The following is a 21067-nucleotide window of genomic DNA, read 5'->3' as shown; positions in this document are numbered from 1 at the left end:
GCTCTCTGAGCTGGTTTAGCTACAGATCTCCTGAAGCTGGTAAGGATACAGAGTCCTGCACAAAGACACGTCAGCACGGTGGACGCCAGCCAATACGGGGGCTTCAATCTGTGTCCTCTGATTGAAGGCCAGTCTACCAAAATAATAGAAATGCCTCCACTGTCCTGGAAAGGCATTTGAAACCTAATGCGAGCCTTGATGATTAAATCTCATTGATGGTTTGGATGCAAACTACACTCCATATGGTATGAGCTATTTTAGTGTTCAAGCCTGACACAATAAAAACTGAAAAAGTTTAAGAGGCTCCTCTTTAACAGTTTGCTAAAGGTTGGACATAACACATAAAAGGCCTTCAGCAGTGATCCTTGCTGTGTGTAATTTAGACAGGGCTTAAACTAAAGCACCTTACAGCATCACGAGTGGACACATTTTTAGCATGAGTGGGCTGAGTGGGAATCCATCTTTTACCACTCTTAGGCGTCAAGTTTGACTAAACATTGTCAGCAGCATAAATGTCTGTTGACACATCAGTAAAAACTGCTAGTAACACACTTAAAAGAGAGGTGGGCCGAAATAATGGGCTACATTAGTTGTCATATATGCCACTTACTGTATATCATGACCCTTCTTTATAGCTAAACATTATATATACATACACACACACACAAATAAAACATAGCGATTTTATTTCCTAGCCCTCCTTCCCTTCCCCTAAGTGGCTTTGCCACTTGTCATTGCAAATAGGAACCTGTTCTTCATGACTTGCCTGAAAAAATAAATGTGAAATAAAAAAATAAAATAAATTAAAGCTGCAAGCAGCGATGAACGGGCCCTCGCCTTCTTGCAATCGGGGGTACTGGCAGATGCAACATCACATGTAGACCACGCATTCAAAGTTTCATGTAATAACTTTAAGATACAACCGTTCATGTTTTAACAGCCACCTACAGTAAGTTGTTCCTCCATAACTTCTACATTGTTTTAGTTATCAAAATTCTTTTGATAACTTTCAGTCACGAGGGTCCACCGAGTCTATATCCAAGTTTTCATGCAGATTGGACTCACAGCCCATTTATCGTTTCCCATATATCGCGATGTGGCTAATTAATAAAAAAATTCTAACAGCGCCATCTAATGGCTGATTCACTCTAAATTTGGCATGGATGCTCAAGCCCCTATGCGGAACAACGGTGTCATGTTTGGTGGCAATCGGAATAAATGTTGGTAAGATACGCAACTTCCTGTTTCGACAGCCCCCTACAGGAAGTTGGTCCTCTGTAACTTGTGCATTGTGTTAGCTATCAAAATTCTTTTGATAGCTCTTTTTGTCATGAGGGTCCACCGAGTCAACGTGCACATTTTTGTGCAGATGGGACTCACGCTCTACGAGGAGTTAAAAAAAAGTATGTTTCGATCAAACCGAATTTGCTAATTAATTAAAAAAATGAAAACAGCGCCATCTAAAGGCCGATTGACGCCATATTTGGCCCACAGTCTCATTGGCACATGAGGAACAACTGTCTTACGTTTTGCGTCCATCGGAATAGCCGTGTGCAAGATACAACCGTTCCTGTTTTGACACCCACCTACAGGAAGTTGGTCCTCTGTAACTTGCGCATTGTTTTAGCTATTAAAATTCTTTTGATACATTTCTGTCATGAGGGTCCTCCGAGTCTATATGCCAGTTTTCATGCCGATCGGACTCACACCCCAGGAGTAGTTAGACAGAGTAGGTTTCCCATATTTCAATATTTTGCTGATTAATAAAAAATAAAAAAAAATTAAAACAGCGCCATCTAATGGCCGATTGACGCCAAGTTTGGCACAGATGCTAAACCGGCCATGACGAACAACTTTGAACTTGTCAAGTTTCGGGGCAATTGGAATAATTGTTGCCAAGATAACGCAACTTTCTGTTTAGACAGGAAGTTGCTGTAACTTTTTTTTAACATTTTTTCAACTATCAAAATTCTGCATACTGACTTTCTCTATTAGTTCTTAATATCCAGCATTCAACACCATCATCCCCTCCAAACTGATCACCAAACTCAGTGAACTGGGCATCAATAGCTCCCTCTGTAACCGGATTCTGGACTTCCTAACCAACAGACCTCAGTCTGTTAGGTTAGATAATCACACCTCCTCAAAAATCACCCTGAACACCAGCGTACCACAGAGATGTGTGCTTTGCCCTCTCCTTTACTCCCTCTTCACCTACGACTGCACACCTGTACATGGCTCTAACACCATTGTAAAGTTTGCAGACGACACTACGGTGATTGGTCTCATCAGCAACAACGATGAGATGGCCTACAGGGAGGAGGTCCAGCACCTATCCTCGTGGTGCACTGACAACAACCTGGCTCTCAACACCAAGAAGACCAAAGCGCTCATTGTGGACTTCAGGAAGTCTAAAGCTGGCACACACACCCCCATCCTCATCAACAGGACTGAGGTGGAGCGCGTCACCAGCTTTAAGTTTCTGGGTGTCCACATCTCTGAGGACCTCTCTTGGACCCTCAACACCTATACCCTGATCAAGAAGGCTCACCAGCGTCTCTTCTTTCTGAGGAGACTCAAGAAGGTCCACCTGTCTCCTCAGATCCTGGTGAAACTGCCCAACGCATCATCGGTTCCTCACTCCCCTCCATCGAGACCATCCAGGGCAAGCGATGCTTGCGTAAGACGCGCAGCATCATCAAAGACTGTTCTCACCCCAACCAAGCTTGCTCGCCCTACTCCCGTCCGGGAGGCGTCTCAGGTCTCTCTGCACCCGTACCAGCAGGTTCAGAGGACAACTTAACCTACCAAGCCCCCCCGACCCCCCGGACAATTTGCACTACACTACCCATACTGTTCGATTTATTTATTTACAGATGTACTTACTGTAATTACACCTATACATAGCCACATTATACTGCTCTTCATGCACATACTTATTCTTACTACTTTTATAATGTTACCACACTGCACATAGCTGTACATACTGTACATATCTGTCTATATGATTCATTCAGTGTATCCATATTTATTCAGTTTTTCTTATTATATATTCTGTTAATACACTGCATATATCTATTTTATTCTTACTACTAGTATAATGTCATTGCTACTACATTGCACATATCTGTACATGTTGTTCATATAGTGTTCATATTACATAGCTATATTTATTGTGCTCTTAAAACACAATGCAATATATTTCTTGTCCTGCCTATGCACCACCTGTCTATACTTGTATATCGCATTGCACTTTTCTGCTTTTTTTTTGCACTTCTGGTTGGACGCAAACTGCATTTCGTTGTCTTTGCACTTGTACTCTGCACAATGACAATAAAGTTGAATCTAATCTAAAACATTGCGAGTATGTTGACAGTGCATTTTTGAAAATTAGTTTTAAAGTGCTTCTTGGATTGATTTGTTTATTTTACACTTTTTTGCAATTTATATCTGCAAGAGATGGATTTTGTAAGTAGCATGTCCATATGCATCCGTTATCACCTCCCAAAGTAGATTGAGGGATAATATATTTAATACGGTTTGGCTAGCATTTACATAGGAATTTTAATCTTTTTCTTTTGCTGTATGGAATTATGATCTTATCAGATACATATAAATAATTCCAAATGCAAAAGGGGTCAAAATCAATGAGGTTACAGTGGGATGTACAGAGGTTTCCTTTTTCATCTGTTTGCAGTTCAGACCATACAAGAGATTTGCATCTTGTATGTGCTTAAGGATGCCTAAAGATCCCTTTACATCCTTGCCTGTGACGGTGACTCACCTCAGTGAATCAGGAGGGACTTTCACAGAGGCCAGGCTGATATGGGTCAGGCTGAATGCAGAGCTGAAGAACTGGCGGAAAGTTGGCAGAGAATCTCTCGCTTTCCTGGAAAAGAACAGTAAAGAAAAACAAAAATACTTTAGAGTGTGTAGGAGTGGGAGGGAAGAACAGGACAGAGGGGGAGCACAAAAGATGGACCACAATCGGGCAGTAAGACAGAAAATGAAAAGAGGTGACCACATGACTAGAGCAGATAAGAGAGTGATCGAGAGACAAGACAGCGGATGACAGACGGAGTTGATATGCTGATAGATAAAAGTGACAGAAATTTCGCAGCAGACAAGCGGAAAACTGACAGAGAGGGAATGGAACAACAGGAGCGAGAGAAAAAGAAGGCTAAAGTAGACAGATGCTAGCTGTGACATTTAGGTCAGTATTATGTCAACCAGACACTAAATAGATGGAGTTGGCATTAATTACTGCCACCAGTTAAAAAGGTAACAATTGGCCAATTAGCCAACCATCTGCTTGGCATATACTGTACATTAGCCTGTCATCAGAGGATGGACAGAGAACAGGTCTGTGTGTAAGTTCAACATCCCTCTGAGTCATACTGTAACACACAAGGGGACGATTCTCTGCATTCACAGGATAGATGCAGTACACTGGTTCGGATCAGTGATTAGAACTTGTCAAAGCAGCCAATCTGCCATTTCAGCCCCCACTGTACAAATAATTTATCACAGGGGAGGATGAGGAGAGGGTCTGGAGACAGTGGGGGAAAGTGATGAAAGATCACCTGCTACCTCTAAACATATGAGTATTGTTTCAGTGACAAGGCACTTTGAACAGCATATTTAATATGACTCGTCATTTCAGTTAATGATAAACTACAATGCAAAAGTCACTCTCATCAGAAGATTTACGTCATGGCATTCCATGTAAACCTTTTTAATGGCAGACATTTTGACTCATCTTAGCAGGAAAAGCACAGGTGTGACTAATTTTGTTAATGAGGGCTCAGTTCCATAAATGGAATGCAGTCACTAACGTTATTAACTACAGCTGCGTTTCCTGCTATGACATGTCAGAATGTCTGCGAACGCATGCAACATGTTTTGCTTTCGCTACAGACGCAATTGACACCAGATGTTTGAGTGAATCATTCTCCTTCAAAATAAAGCCACACATCATAGAGTAACGGAGGAATAAAGATAAACAGCCATATTTATTCAGGCACACCAGTGCTGTGAACTGTATGCTATCGTCAGCATGTTAAGACTCTCAAGGTGACAATGGAAAATAGTCATTTCTGGCAGGTATAATGTTATCATCAATCATATATCCATATGTTATTTAGCGCTTAAAACAAAGTACAGCAGCAGCTGATGGGAATGCTGTTAGTTTTGCAGGTAATTTAAGTTAAATTAAGAAGTGAAAATGTTAAAGGTCCCATATCATGCTTTTCTGTGTTTTCTGTCATATCTACAATGTTAAAATGTTGGATTTTCATGTTAAACGTGGCCAAAACTGCGGTGTTAACATTGTCCCATGTTACTACATGTTAACGGCATTAAACAATGTCACCTTGGCTGCCAGTGTCGTTACATTCTCCCCAATTTGGGTCACATTACTCCTGAAAGATTTTCTGTTAGTAGTATTTGGTTGAAAAGCCTTTATTTGCAATTTTTGACTGTAGAAATTGCTGCTATATTCTAATAATATAAGTGTCAACTGCTAACTAAACTAACGCTAGCTGCATTGGCTAACGGCAGTAAACAATGTCATCTTGGCTGCCAATGTTGTTAAATTTTTCCCCAATTCCGGGTCGCATTACTGCTGAAACATGTCAGATTGGGTAGTGTTTGGTTCAGAAGCCTTTATCTATGATTTTTGACAGTAGAAAGTGCTGCTTCGTTCCACTACAATCAATAGTTAGCAGTATGCTAACGTTAAAGTTGCTATATGCTAACGCAACATAGCTGTAATCTTGGCAAATGCTGGTCATTTCTCCCCAAATTCCAGACACATTCCAGGAAGCGCACTGGCCAATCAGAGCAGACTGGGCGTTTTTTGGGAGGAGGGCTTAAAGAGACAGGCGATCCTACAGAGCGTCTCATACAGAGGGTGAATACAGGTACAGCAGCCATGGGCAGTATGAGAAAAATAAGTGTTTTTTTTAACATTAAAGCATGTAAAGATGTTCTAGTAAAAACACAAAATACAAGTATTATCCTGAAAATGCTATATAATATTTGCCCTTTAACCTCATGGTGGCACAAGAGGAAGAGTCATGGGATCACCATAGTTATTAAGCACCATGAATGTCTGTAAAAAATCCCATGACAATCTATCCAATAGTGAGTGAGATATCAACTCACTTATTCCAAAAGGCCTACCCCACATAACTCCACTCGCCATCGAATTCATGGATATATTACTTTCTTTTCATTTTCGATGTCAATTTTTAAATGTGTTTGTTTTAATTATATTTGGATTTTTAACTGTATTTTTGCTTGTTTTAACTGTAAGGTGTCCTTGAGTGCTATGAAAGGCACCCATAAATAAAATGTATTATTATTATTATTATTATAATAATATATTTCATTCGGGACCAAAGTGGTGGACCAACTGACCGTGTGAATGACGGAGATTATTATCTCTAAAGCAACGCCACCAGTGGGGCTAGATAAATGACCTCATTGTTTGTGTAGTCTATTTCTGTGTACATGCAGGGATCATTTGTATGTTATACCAAAGGATATAGTGACCTTTACAAATTTAAATCCTGCTGACACTCCAAATATGCTCTAAACTTGGAGCTGTATTTTAATGCTTTGACTTCTGCAAAACTGCTGATTCACAAAATTGTTGCTGAATTATATACTCTAAAAAAAACTCTAAACTCTAAAATTTCTTATGAAATCAAATGTTATAGCGTTACATACTTTGCTTATATACTGTATAATATTAACAAGGTATTTCCCTGGCCTATTCATTTCAAATATATGCTTCAGATCATTTAAAGGAGAACACCATCTAAATTAAGAATTAGATTGCTATTTCCATGGCTGAGAAAAGTTCAATCAATATTTCTGAACATGAGCTACTCTCTCTCTCAAAGCCAGGAACCAGAGACGCAAGTCTCAGCCTTGTGATGTCATCAAGTATGGAGTCTGGAGCTGCTTCATAGACAATGAATGGGATACTGATTGTTTCCTTTTTTTTTAATACCCAAATGAGCTACTGTATATTCTATTGTAGTGTTCTCAGCTGTGAAACAGAAAATGTACCTATATACCCAGAACATTCTTCTGGGTGCTCTCAGTGTCATTTATAACACCTTTCCCAAATCACTGTCTATGGAGCAGTTCCACACTTCATACTTGATGAAATCACAAAATTGAGTTTAAGTAGTCTAGTTTTTGGATTTGGAGTTGTTAATGTTTACAAATAGTTTTGGACTGTCTTAGAACATAGGTATAACATATATAAATTAAAAAAAATGGGCGTAGTTCCACTTTAAGTTCTTTCTCTTGAACTGATGCTTCAACTCCTTTCAAATTTTAGTTCAACTGACATTTCAACAATTTCACAAACACTTCAAATTTGACTGAAACCTGGAATCATTTCAGCCCAACTACATCAACTCACTTTGTATGCTTACATTTAAACTTTCACTGACAACATCAACTGACATGTGAAGTCCTAACAACTAACTGTCTCTTCAACTGGACACTAACTGCTTTAACCTACTCCCATATAAAACCACGGCATGACTCATCAAAACATATTTTACATTTCAAATGCTTCAACTGCACATTGAGCATTGACCATTTTTTCTCAGAAAATGTAACCTTTTGTAGTACGAATTTTCATTATTTAATTTTATTTATTTTCTACAGGAATATTTAACTTAAGGTTTTCATTCAAAATAAACCCCTTCATGTTTAAACATTAGCAATATATCAACATGACCTGACTTAATATCTCCACTGATGCAAATTCAGTCTGAAACAACAGATCACCTGCCTTTGGCAGCACATTTGTATTGTGTCTGAACCTCTAGGACATCATAACAGAAAAGCTGCTCTGCACTCCTCTCTCAGATTACTGAGCCAACTTTGTTGTGTGCTCATGTGTTTGGCACAGCAGTCTAATTGGTATGAGAGCAGTAATGTGACTGGCTGAGAATATAATGAATAATTACTACAACCCACCAATTTCTATTCCGCTTCACCAAATTCCTTTGTGCATATTGCACTGCGAGTATAATTCCTTGTGCACATGACGGAGTGGTTAACACTGACTGTTGTGATTGCACTGTTAACGATCAGAGTTCCATTTAGGACTTGCCGAGTTGGCTGTTAACATGACAATGACAACAGCTGCAATTACTTTTGGCGGGTGTTAATTCACACGCAGGCAGGCACGCACACGCGCACACACACACACACACACACACACACACACACACACACACACGCACCAACAATTCTATTCTTTTAGCTACAGTATATATAGATTTTCCTAGTAATGTAGGCAAATGTATGGTTGACCGAGTCACATCTTTCATAATGCTCTGACATTTACCACACACAGATGAAACCATGTCACTTGGTTAAAAGATAAAACTGTATGTAGGGAGAGGAAATGTGAGATAAAGAGAAAAAAGCAGGAGAAAATGAAGTTACAAAGGGTAAAAAAAAAATGCTCATATGGGAGAGAGCAATGGCAGGAGGCAAAAAGAAAAAGACCAGGATGAAGATAGTATAACAGTAGTGAGAGAAAACCAGGAAGCCACATTACAAGCCCCTGTCATTGCTATTGTGATAACCTCCCAGCGTGTGGAACACCAGCTCTACCTTGACCCATTTGTAATGATTAGCATACAGCCTGTCAGGACTCCGCTGATACAGAATGATACAGTGTCACCGTCTCTCTCACAAAACACTCTCCAGGGAGCTGTATCAGCAACTTGTTACCACACGTGTAGATGTGTGTAACTGTATCTAACATGGACTGCTAAATGTTTCTTTGGAAAGCGCCGTGTGTGTGTGTGTGTGTGTGTGTGTGTGTGTGAAGGGTGAAGGAGGGGTCCGAGGCAGTCCGTTCCATATTCACGAGCGGCAGCCAGGCGGTTGTTATCAGCTGGGACAGCTTTGTGGCTCCGTGTTGTGACTGCAACACCGCAGCCGTCTGACTGGCAGCACTAGAGCCAGCGAGCATTTAATACCAGAAGACCCAGGACCGGCAAGAGGTGGGATAAAATATGAAGAGAGGGAGGCAGAGGGGAGCGGAGGAGGGAGGGGATGAGTGGGAAGATGTGAGAAGAAAGAGCAGTGGTAAAGGGGGATGAAAGTAAGTTGGAGGGTGTGGAGAGGGAGGAGGAGTGATAAGGAGAGACAAAGAGGAGAAGGGAGAATGAGCAGGAAGGAAATAGGGGAGAGAAGGAAGTAAAGAGGATGACAGAGTGAAGGACACAGTAAGCAAGAAGAGATGGATAAGAGAGGTGAAAACAGCCATGGAAAGGGGAAAGATAAAAACCAAACAGAGAAGATGGATGGAGCGCAGATGTCTCCAGTAAAAGAAAGGGTGGAATCCTGGGATATTCAATCTTCCTATTAGAAATGAAAGAATTCTGTGGTCAAAGAGCTCCAGAATGAGCAAGAATTCATAAAAATAAAGAATGAAGGAAGAAAGGTGAAAAAGAGAACAAGAGGTGCAGCCTGACAGATGCGAGAGAGCGCGAGAGAGAGAGAGAGAGAAGGCGTTGGAGCCTGGGGATTGGAACAATAATTCTCGACTACAGTTAGTCTCATTTTTCACCATCATCTTCCACAGTAATTCTGTAATGTAATATGCTGAGCAGGGAAGGCTCCCGGGGGACACGACATGTTGGGAGCCGGAGCCGCTTCTGCCTCCTAGCTAGGTAAACACAAACACGCACATACATTTCGTAGCACGCAAAAAAGAAAAATATTGGGGCAAGCAAACAAGTGCTTGACAGATGGAAAACTTGTTAGCAAACTGAGACATATATAAATTAAAGACAAGCAGGAACACATTCTGCACACTCACACACGTACATATACATACACATGCAGTGAGCCAGAACAAATTAAGGGGGCGACCCGAGCCTGCGCGCTAATTCCATCAGTGAGGTCCAGGGCTAAACACTAATCTACAGCAGAAAATAAATGATGACGCTCGCTCTGCTCCGCGCCTCCTGACTGGAATTCCTCCAGAGCGGTTTGGCTGAGTCAGAATAAGAAAACAAATGTTTTTTTTTCTTCAAAAAAAACAAAACAACAAGAAGTCTTAACAGGGATTTACACTCAAGGTGAACGCCCACCTGTGAGAGAAGGAGTTCTTGGAGAGGTTCAGGTAGGAGAGGTCAGCACAGCAGCCTCGCAGCAAGGCCCCAAACAACTGGCAAAGAAACAGAAACACAGTAAGATAAATGGGTTGTGTTATGTTCACTACAGGGAATGGGAATGTGTTGTATAACTGTTATTTTGGCTCTTGAACACTGCACAAATTATTATAGCACAGATTAAAGTTGACACAAATGCAATTTGAACACACTAAAAAAAATGATGCTGCTGTAACTCTTTCTTGGCAGAAGCCTCTTCAGTAGAAATATCCCTAAATGTATCATGCTAGCATTTTTAGATGACATTAAATAATAGAATTTCATAGAAGTCTGACTCTACAGATTGGTGCGGGGGGGGGGAATGTACCAGAACAAATGAGATGTTACTGCTGGCCAAATCAGGACGAAGCCGTCTTTGCAATTTGTTTTAGGATTCATTTGATCCTTTTTGTGCCATATGGTATGGTTTACACAAGACAATACAACCTTTCTATGAACACACACACACACACACACACACACACACACACAGAGTGTATGCAGCATCAACAATGTGCGACTGCCAAGGACCATGGAATGCTACATTATTACTGTGTGCACTTGAGCAAGGCACTTAACCCTAAAATGTTCTTTTGTCTGAGACATTACATTGTGGTGTCTCAGTCTCTATTTATAGAGCCTTCTATATTTAGGCTGATAGGTGGATTTGGCTCAGGTAGTCATTGACTGGATGCCTACACTTTGGGGTCAGCTGTATGCAGTGGTGGAAAGTAGTAGTTTACTCAAGTAAAGTACATTTTATTTTACTTAGTACTATTCCACTACTGTACATTTCAAAGGGAAAATACTGTACTTTTTACTCCTCTACATTTATCCGACAGCTTTAGTTACTTTTCAGATTCATATTAACATAAAAAATACGATAAACTATGTTAAAAATTAAACCTGTGGTCCTCAACTCGACCAACTGTCATGTTTCCGATGTACATGCGTTATTAACTTATCGGTGTGATTTCCCTTTCAAGCTTCATACATAGTTTTATTTAAATAACCGTTCAAGGTATAAAAAGGTAAAATGATCGAATATATATTTTTACATGAATGTGTGTACCACAATCTCATGGCAATACAGCAAATAGCTGTAATATATTTCACTTAAACTCACAAATGTCGACCTCATGGTGCACAACAGGAACAGACAAACAGACCAATATTGCCCCTTATTGAGCCATGCCATAGACTTGGAATGTTTCAAAGTTGTTGCATTTAAAAAAAAAAAAAAATCTATACCCTTAATGTGAAATGATGAAAGGAAAGTCAAAAATACAACATATTTTGAAAAGGAAAAGGCTTGGGTTATTTAAGCCCTAATGGTTGGAAATTTCAATTAGTTATGTTCTTGTCCATTTCAGGGTTTATGCCCCCTAGCTCCAGCAGCTGAATGAAATAAAGCAGACGCTGTGTTTCCACCAATCTTTCAAAATGTGTACAGAAAGTGCTCATCTGTCAGGGAAAGTCTACGAATTCCCGATAGCAGGGCCAAATGGGCAACAAGAAGAGTAATTGTATTACACTAAATCAGAATCAAGCTGAAACCATACCAGCGAAAAAATGTATTACTAACATTCTTTAATTTGTTATACTGAATATCCATCAAATGTCAAGTTTCACATTATATATGGAAAAAAAGCAACTGAAAACGTGTGTAGGAAATTAAATATGCTGTGTCACCTAAAGTTCCCCTGCTTATATGATCAATGTGAAATCATGCAGCAATAAAGCCATTCATCTACCATCCATCAAAGTGCATATCAAATCAAGCTCCCATCTTGTGAAGATATGGCTCACGTTCAAACTACAGGGCTCTGGAAAGTACCAAAATGAATATACAGGAATCTGTGACCAAATTAATCTTGAAATAAAGATGATATATGTGCGTTTGTTTGACAGGAGAGAGCTCTAGGCAAATATGATCGGCATCAAAATCCAATTTCTTGTAAGACTTTTTAGGAGCATCTCATCGCTTGCGAGAGGTTAAACTATTGAAAGCGAATCCATTTTTCCCTGGCAGTGTGATCCATCACGCAAACTGACTAATCGACCATCGTCAGTACATCAACCTAGATTAAAACAGGAATTGATTAATAATTCAATCCAACAGGCCAACACTAAAAAAGACAAATTCTCTCTCAGACACTTCCTCTCCAAAGGATAAATGACAATTATCAAAACAGGACATGAACCAGCGATGGCAGAGGGTACTTTTTTAATCTCAAGGGGAGTTTTAAAGAGATATAGGGGGAGACAAAGTTTGAGAACTTGCAAATAAAGCAGAACAGATGCTATTACTTCCACTCATGCACATAATTCAATACAAAATTCATGGCCTACATTTACGGGAAGGGAGGAGCATTAGTTTCACAGGGCGGACTATTCCCTCCTGAAACAGATTCCTGCTTTACAAGCTGCCTGCTCCCGGGGTTTAAAACACCCGCAGTAAAGTGCAAGGCATTGTGGTAAAGAAAAAACAGTGGTGGAAGTATGAGAACTATTCGGATCCTTTACTTAAGTAAAGCTAGTAATACAACAATGTAAAAAAAAATCCATTATAAAAGCTCTGCATTCTGCAAGTATATAAAAGTAAAGTAGTAGTATCAGCAAATGTACTTAAAGTAACAAAAGTAAAAGTACTAATTATACAGAATGGCTCCTTGTAGAATTATACAAACATACGTAGTATTATCACTTTTGTTGTAGTTGGTCGAGGTTAGAGATGTTCCAATACCGATACCAGTATCGGTATCGGCTCCGATACTGCCTAAAACGCTGGTATCAGTATCAGGAAGTACTGGAGTTCATACACCGAGCCGATACCACGTAATAAAGCCCTAAAGAAAATCTACGTTAAAGTAATTTATTTATGTTGTTTTTCCGTTATAACGGATTGTCAAACTGCAGAATAAAAGAACGTTCTGGGACGTTCATTGTTCATGTTTCAGAAAGAGTTTAACTTGAGCCAGACTGACAACAAAGATAGAAATAATATCACATCCATACAGGGATAGTAGTGTACAGTTGTTAAAACATAATAAAATATATGACACACTGGTATCGGATCGGTACTCGGTATCGGCCGATACGCAAGTTCAGGTATCGGAATCGGGAAGCAAAAAATGGTATCGGACCATCTCTAGTCGAGGTGGAGATGTTTTTATCTACTTTATAAAGTATTGGGCAGTTTGAAGTTCTAATCCTTAAAATTGTCATGAAATTAAACCTTGTTTGTTAAACTATTTATGATTTGCATTTTTTCAGAAATAGCTATTCAATATGTTTACCTTCTATAATTACCTTTTTAATGGTAGTTTACATTGTAAGTAGCGGCGTCAGCCATTTCTCCTTCACACATACAAGGGATTCACAGGAAACAATGCATGTATGTAATCAAAGATTCCTGTTTGTAATTTTATCTTATTGATATCAGCCTTACTGCTTTTCTGTTCACTGTGGTAAAGCTGTATCAGAGCTCAAACTGAAGATTTCCTACTGCTGCTAGTTCACAGCACCTGGCGAAACACAGGGTGGCTTTTGTTGTGAAGCAGAAACAGGAAACGCAATGTATAGATTTGTCACTGAGGCTAGTACTGATAGCGATAGTTAGCTAAAACCTTGACTCAATTCCAGACTAAAATGACTTGAAAAGAGGGAGAATTGTTTTTACTGAACAATACTTCATATTTTAAAAGCTGATTATATGTTTTGTATGAAAGAATCTCAAAAATATGCAAAGTACAGCTGTTAGATAAATGTGCTAGAGTAAAAAGCTCAAAATGTCCCTTTAAAATGTATGTCAAGTACAGTACAAGTACCTCAAAACTGCACTTAAGTAGAATATTTGAGCAAATGTTCTTAAGTTACATTGCACCACTGAGAGAAACAAAGTATTGAATCAGCAATGGGATTAAATCCGCTAGGTGAAAATGAGGTGAAACTGACCAGCAAAAATGCTCAATGTGTTATATGACGAGGCATCATGGCAATATAGTGAGTGTGGAGTTCAGACACCACCTGCCCTTCTGAGGTGACACTGAGCAACAGCAGAGCTCAGAGTAGATCTCTAGCTGACTTTGACTTCTTACCTCCCAGCAGAACAGAACACAATGAAATAGGATATTTATGTCTGTTTTATTCAACCGTGCATGTCCCTACTGCACGTTATCCTGTCAGCAGCAATACAGCACTGACAAAGCAGCAGCGACGGGACATAAACAATAAATGTGACCTCCCGTTCAGCCAGTAGTTTTCATGAACCTCTACATCTTCCAAAAGGGACACAGACCCTAAAAACATCCTGAGTACAGTTGGAACCACATTTTTTCCACTGAGGCTTGTATATTCACAGTCAATCAGGAAGAACTGCCATCTCAGCAACAGCCAGCAGGGGCAGACACATTCAAGCATGGTCACTGGACTCTTTCAGAGAGAAAGCTCTGTCATCCTTTGTGCTGTTAGCGTATCTGCTAATGCAGCAAGACACCGTTTTTGTCACGCTGGCAGACATGCTAAATTTAGACACAGTAACAACACAGACAAAGTCGTCTCTCTGAAGAGACAAAGATGTGAACAAACGCATGAAACAAAGGCTCCTGTATGCTATTCATACAATGTATCGTTTATATAATTCATAAGAGGCTATACAACTCCATTGTAATGCATTGTAAGAGCTTTCACCATCACTCAAAGCATTATTATGCACAGAGGAGTTCTAAGAAAGACTACTGAGGTAACATTGTTTTTGTGTGGTGGGCAATTCGTATTCAGGACGCTACCCCCTTCTGTTTCTTGGCCTGAATCCCATCCTAGAGACGAGATCGAACAGCGACGGGTGGATAGTGACTGTAACAGAGAGATGAAGTACAAACCGAGTCCACGGTGCAGTCTGTCCCAGACAGGTCCAAGTGGACCAGGCAGTTGGGCTGGGCCAGGAACAGGTACAGGTTCTGCACGGGAAGAACAACAGTGTCTTTTAGTGAATTAATATGAAAAATCTCAATCAGAAACAGATTTATTGCCAAGTTGGTTTTCACATACAAGGAATTTGCCTTGTATATACTTGCCTTATATATCTATCTTATATGTATACAGAAATATATGGTGCTTATAAAAAATTATTCACTGCCTTTGGATGTTATCATGTTTTATTGTATTACCACATTGAATCAAAGTAGACTTTTTGAACAAAAAAAAAGACCCTTTAATGTCAAAGTGAAAACAGCTCTCTCTCTGACAACACATTGTTGGACTATGGGGCTTTGAAAATACTGGCTTGTGCTCTAGTTCAGTGTCACCTTAGTCCATATCCACGATGTTCCCTTTCCGGGATTGCTTCCTTGCTGCCGGAAATTCCGCCGGATTTCACTCTTTTCTGCCGGATATCCGTCACCTTTCGCTTTCTTTGTGTTGGAATTTTAAACTCCGGTGGATTTATGAGGACTACGGTTAACTGCTCCTCAGATCTCTGCCGGGTAAATCCAGACAGCTAGCTAGACTATCTGTCCAATCTGAGTTTTCTGTTGCACGACTAAAACAATTTTTGAACGTAAACATGTTCCACCAAAACAAGTTCCTTCCCGAGGCTATTTTACAGAGGCACCGTGGCTCTGCCCGGTGCTTAGCGCTGCCAAAGACAATTGTGATTGGTTTAAAGAAATGCCAATGAACCACAGCATGTTATTTTCCCATCCGGGAATGCTGTGTGGACTAGCCAGACCCTCTTCCGTAGCGCTGTGGAGGAAGGTCTGGCAAAGCGAGACTAGTGTCACCTTGAATATGCCTGTTAAGCTTGGTGTGATGGTTTTCAATAAGCAATCAAAAATCTACTTTGTCAATAAAAGAAGTCATAGTAGAAATTTGTCAGAATTTGTTCTAAGGCTACCAGGGGCCACTAATTTAGATTCTTCTCATTTTGAGAGAGTTAATAGGCTTAGGGTACAAGACAGGGTGGACCAAATTAAATTTGTTCTGTACTGTAAGTACTGTATTTATTGTTATTGTCGAATATAATCAATCAATCAATCAATCAATCAATCAAACTCTCAAGGCGCTCCAAGCTTCAGAGGCTCAGATTGGAGAGACTGTGAAGACCACAACAGTTGGCCAGGTGCTTCACCTGTCGCAGCTTTGTGGAAGAATGGCAAACTCTGCAGTCTGATGAGACTATCATCTCATCATAAACATACTGTAGCATCCCCAGTGTGAAGCATGGTGGTGGCAGCATCATGCTGTGATGATACTTCTCTGCAGTAGACCCAGGAAGGCTTGTGAGGGGAAAATGAATGCAGAAAAATACAGCGATATCCTGGATAAAAACCTGATGTCGTCTGTTAAAAAACCTCATTACTTTGTTTTCCAGCAAAACGAGCACAAAGCCAAAGCTACACAGGTAGAAACAGCAATGGTAATGTCCTGGAGTGGCTCAGTCCACATCTCAATCTAATCCAGAATTTGTGGCTGGATTTGACTGACTTTGTCGCATTCAGTTGTTACGATACATCAAATTTTCCACCACAGCCATTGTAAAAACATTTGTGAACTCTTTTTTTCTCTCAACTTTTCGGCATTTTTACTGAAGATGGACATGCACTTAGTAAAAAAATGTAAGAAAATCCAGCATTTCATTTGCGTGTTTGTATGTGTGTCCCTCACCGTGGCATCCTCTCCAGACAGAACCCCAGGGTTTTTGCTGAGGTCCAGATGCAGCAGAGAATTGGAGTAGTCGTCACTTGAACACAACGCCTGGGACAGAGTAACCACACCTAATGGGGGGAGAAGAGGGGAAGAAATGGAGGAGAAGGGAATTTAAGGTTTGTTATATGCATCCTTCAGTCATTTAATTATCTTATAATCATCCCTTTTCTCCAACGGGCTAATTTATTGCTCTGGACGTGACTTATTAGCAACTAATGAATGCAAATCTACATAATGGAAGCGGGTGAGCAAGCTATTTGGCAAAAAAAAAATAACTGAGCAGAGACTAGTGAACTCCAAAAGGTAGGTTAGTATCAAAAGAGTTTTTGTAGGAAGCCAGCCACTGTTTACCCCGCATCCCAGTATCCAAGTGTACCCTGAAAGCCAAAACAAAAAAATTATCTCAAATCAGATCACTACACAGTTACACCCCCAGGCCCGATGGAACCCCTCATTAAAACTCTCACCCTGCAAGATTGATGCAAAGCTCAGCACGCCATGGCAAGTTGAGGATTAAATATAGACACAATAACAACACGGGAGAAACATCTAACAGCAGCAACAAATAAAAAAAAGTCTAATCTGCGTGCCATTCACTTGACTTAGTATCATCAATTATAGCTAGCAGTTGTAGGAGGTGACTTTCTCCTGTTCAAGCATTGGGGAGTGTGTGTGGAAGAAGCCAGCTACTGCATGTGCTGCCCTGAAGCCGGCAAGGCGCTAAGCTCTTCATCCCTAATTTGTAGCGATTAGGAGTGAAATGAGGGGAAGAGGGGACAATGTCTAATCCCCGCTTTATCTATCTATCAGACTTTTAGAAGCCATTTGGACTGTGTGCCAATGTCAAGTGTGTGGGAGCAAGGATGTGGGAGCATGTGTTGTATATCTGCCTATTTGCATGTCTGATCACATCTCAGAGACATACATCAGAGCGTATGTATGTGTATGTGTGTGTGTGTGTGTGTGTATGTGTGTGTGTGTGTGTGTGTGTGTCCTACAGTAAGTGTGTGTGCACGTGCTTGTCTCGGCATATGTGTAGGTGTTTTAGAGACAGAAGGAAGGGGGGGGGGTGGGAAGAGATCCATAAATATTCAACAAAAAATGCTCATCCCCTGCAAAGTCATACTAATACCCACCATTCAAGGTCAGCACCATCACTGCATTCCTCCGGAATTACGGTGTCAACCCACTGTCTTTTAAAATCGCACCTAGAGTTGTTTTCCCATTCATAACGTACACTAATTGGGTATCGAGGTCGTTGTCTGTGGCATATACACACCACTCAGCTTTCAGCCTTATAATTACATCCAACACCTCTGTAGCCATCCCGCCCTATATAGGCAGAGAGCAGTCAGTACAAAGGCAGAGGAGAGAGAAAGGGTTTAGTTTGCAAGCTGGCCAGCAAACCGTGTAACAGACAGAAATGCTGTAATGCTTCCATGTTATTATGCCACTTAGGGCTGGTTATTTTAGCCCCCAAACGTTGGTTAACAAAGAGAATTACCAGATATCAGTTCACCAGAACGGGTAAGTTTTAGCTTTAGCAAAGGCTAGCCTTGCTCTCTTTCTTTACCTTTTCTACTTATAAAAACTATTTTCATGAGACTGTTTTCCACTGAAGAAATACTCCCAATGAAAATGAGGTGTGCAGAAAGGTTTACCTCCATTGCATTGGAGGCAGAAATCTCACAAAAAGAATCTCCCTCCAACCAGCTGTCGAATGTTGTTGCAACCCTGTATTTTCACAAAAATGATATTATCCCTGGCATAATCAATGTTATATGGTAAAACAGACACTAAAATGTCAGATCTTAACTCAATTTTGACCAAATATGTGGTGACTGTGTTTGCATTTGTGTAGCAGCTTACTACTTCTGCAACTCTGTAAAAAAATATAAAACCATAATTTAGGATAAACCAGATAAACAATGCGATAAAAGATCAAGAATGCTGTAAAATATGCTATAATGACCAAAAATGTTATTACAAATAAGCTATTACTGTATGGATTTACATCCATATTAATATGATCCTTTTGAATCTGCTGTAATACTAGTGGATGGTTGTATTGTCTGGGATAAAAACGATAGAAATGGGACACTGCACTAATGCCTATGTTGGACTTTAGGGGGGAAAAGACAGATCAACTACTTATGATTCTGACCTGATTATCATTTGGTAGATGGGTAATACTGTACATGCATGGGTCTTTTTATCTATGAGAGCCCTAGCCCAAATAAAACTGCATTTGGGGCAGCAGGGCAACATTGTGGTTCAATAGAAGAACCTGGCTTCAAACCCAGATTCACAGAAAGCTTCCACTGTTTGAGCAGGACGCATCATTTTTGTACCAGCTCCAACATTTAATTGGACATTTATTTACATTTAATAGTAAAAAGATGTGTGTGGGGTTACCCCCAAGAAGCTACTGTGTCTAAGAGGAGCACTCCTACCTTTGGAGGAAAGAGAGGTCTTGGAGAGATTGAGGAGACGCAGTCCCTTGTTGAGGCGACACACTTGTTGAATCAGGTTGGAGACTCCTGGTTTGAGCAGAAGGAGGGAGAGGAGACAGAGAGATAGGGAAGTTGAAGGCCTTATTTAATAAAAAAAACACACATAATCACCCATCTAGAGACAAAACAATAAAATGTTTAATGATCAACAATGAATAAATTGTCAGCTATTTAGATTTCTTTTAAGAAAATGCTGTATTAAATGTGAAGATCTGCTGTTTTTATATATATATATATATATATAGTGAACTGAAAACCTTTGGATTTGGACTGTCGGTTGAACGAAACAAGCATTTCAAGACCCCACGTTGTGCTGTGGGAAATTGTGATTGACAGTTTTGACTGTATTGTGTTATTTTAGAGACCAAACGATGAATCAATTAATAAAAACAATAAAAAAACAGCTGACATAATCCATAATGAAAATAACTGTTACTTACTAGGGCTGCACAATATGAGGAAAATATGCGATAACGCTGCTGAATATCGCGATAACGATAACAAACTGCATTAATAACCAAACTGTGCTGTCACTACTATTTTAGTGATTTATAAGCAACCTGTTTCTTGCAGATTGTCACTGTTGTTCACACATTGTCACATTGTTGTTATTGAGAATACAGCTATTAGAAGGTAATATATGAAGTCGAAGCTAACTCTGACAGCTGTGAGAGCAGCTAACATTAACTTTAGCTGTCTCCATGAAGTTCCCAGCTACGCTAACGTTACTATACCTCGCGACACAGTTAGAAAACAAGAACGAGCTAACTAATGTTAACATAAGCACTTTGGCTCGGTGGATGTCGATTTTAAAGTCATGTTAAAACTATTTCCCGTCCTTCGTTACGATTTCCAGCCGCAGCCTGTCACGCCCCCTTGTACTAAGTTAACTCGGTACGTAACGTTAGCTCCTCAACGTACGGTAGGCTATGTAATGTTAGTTTATACCTTACAATGCCTTGTGTTTCTCACGCCCGCTAAGTTATTGTTCATAAGATGTGAGTGACAAATGTGGGTGGCCAAGGCGAGAAGAGGAAGATTAACTAACGTTTGCCAACATATTTATAAAAAAAAAAAGTCACTTTCAAATAGTAATTTTAGCATTCGAATAGTATTGATTTTTTTACTATTCGAATTATATTCGAATTTCGGTATTTGTTCCAACAGCCCTATTACTTACAGCCCTACACCCATCCACTTTTAGAGTTATGAGCCCAAAAAGAGCTTTGTCACTAAAATGCAACCTCTCTCATTACACCCCCTCCAAAACACACACACACACACATAGCTATAGTAAACCCCACAAGTATATTACTACAGCTAAAAAAAAAAAACATCACACCGACAATCTCACTTTCTCCCACATACCCAGTGCAGAAACAAGCCCATATAAATATATTCCAAGCCAGCTTACATAACACCTAGTTTCAGCTCAACAATTCGATTAAACACACTGCAGCCATAATTACAATAACATGAAAGGCTCGGCTTTATCAAAAATAAAAATTGTAGTGCCAAACCACAGATATGACTATTTGATATTACGGTTTTATTATTATAATTTTTTTTAATGTTTTATATTTATGTGCCAAACATTGTTTCCTGGTTCCAGCAGGAATGTGTATGTACAGAACTTCTACTGGCATT

At 39.9% G+C, this 21067-nt stretch overlaps 1 protein-coding gene across 1 annotated transcript in view; it reads right to left on the bottom strand.

Annotated features, from left to right (window-relative positions):
• Nucleotides 1-21067, bottom strand: part of carmil3 (capping protein regulator and myosin 1 linker 3) — a 91039-nt gene that overhangs the window by 35399 nt on the left and 34573 nt on the right. The window contains exons 12-16 of the mRNA XM_078263329.1: nt 19361-19447; nt 16866-16975; nt 15083-15160; nt 10140-10216; nt 3785-3889 (exon numbers count right to left, since the gene is read on the bottom strand). Coding sequence (XP_078119455.1) covers nt 3785-3889; nt 10140-10216; nt 15083-15160; nt 16866-16975; nt 19361-19447 — 457 coding nt within the window. The remainder of the gene's footprint in view (nt 1-3784; nt 3890-10139; nt 10217-15082; nt 15161-16865; nt 16976-19360; nt 19448-21067) is intronic.

Source organism: Sander vitreus, chromosome 12, assembly GCF_031162955.1.
Source record: "Sander vitreus isolate 19-12246 chromosome 12, sanVit1, whole genome shotgun sequence".
Lineage (NCBI taxonomy): Eukaryota > Metazoa > Chordata > Actinopteri > Perciformes > Percidae > Sander > Sander vitreus.
This window is presented reverse-complemented; position numbering and strand designations above follow the sequence as displayed.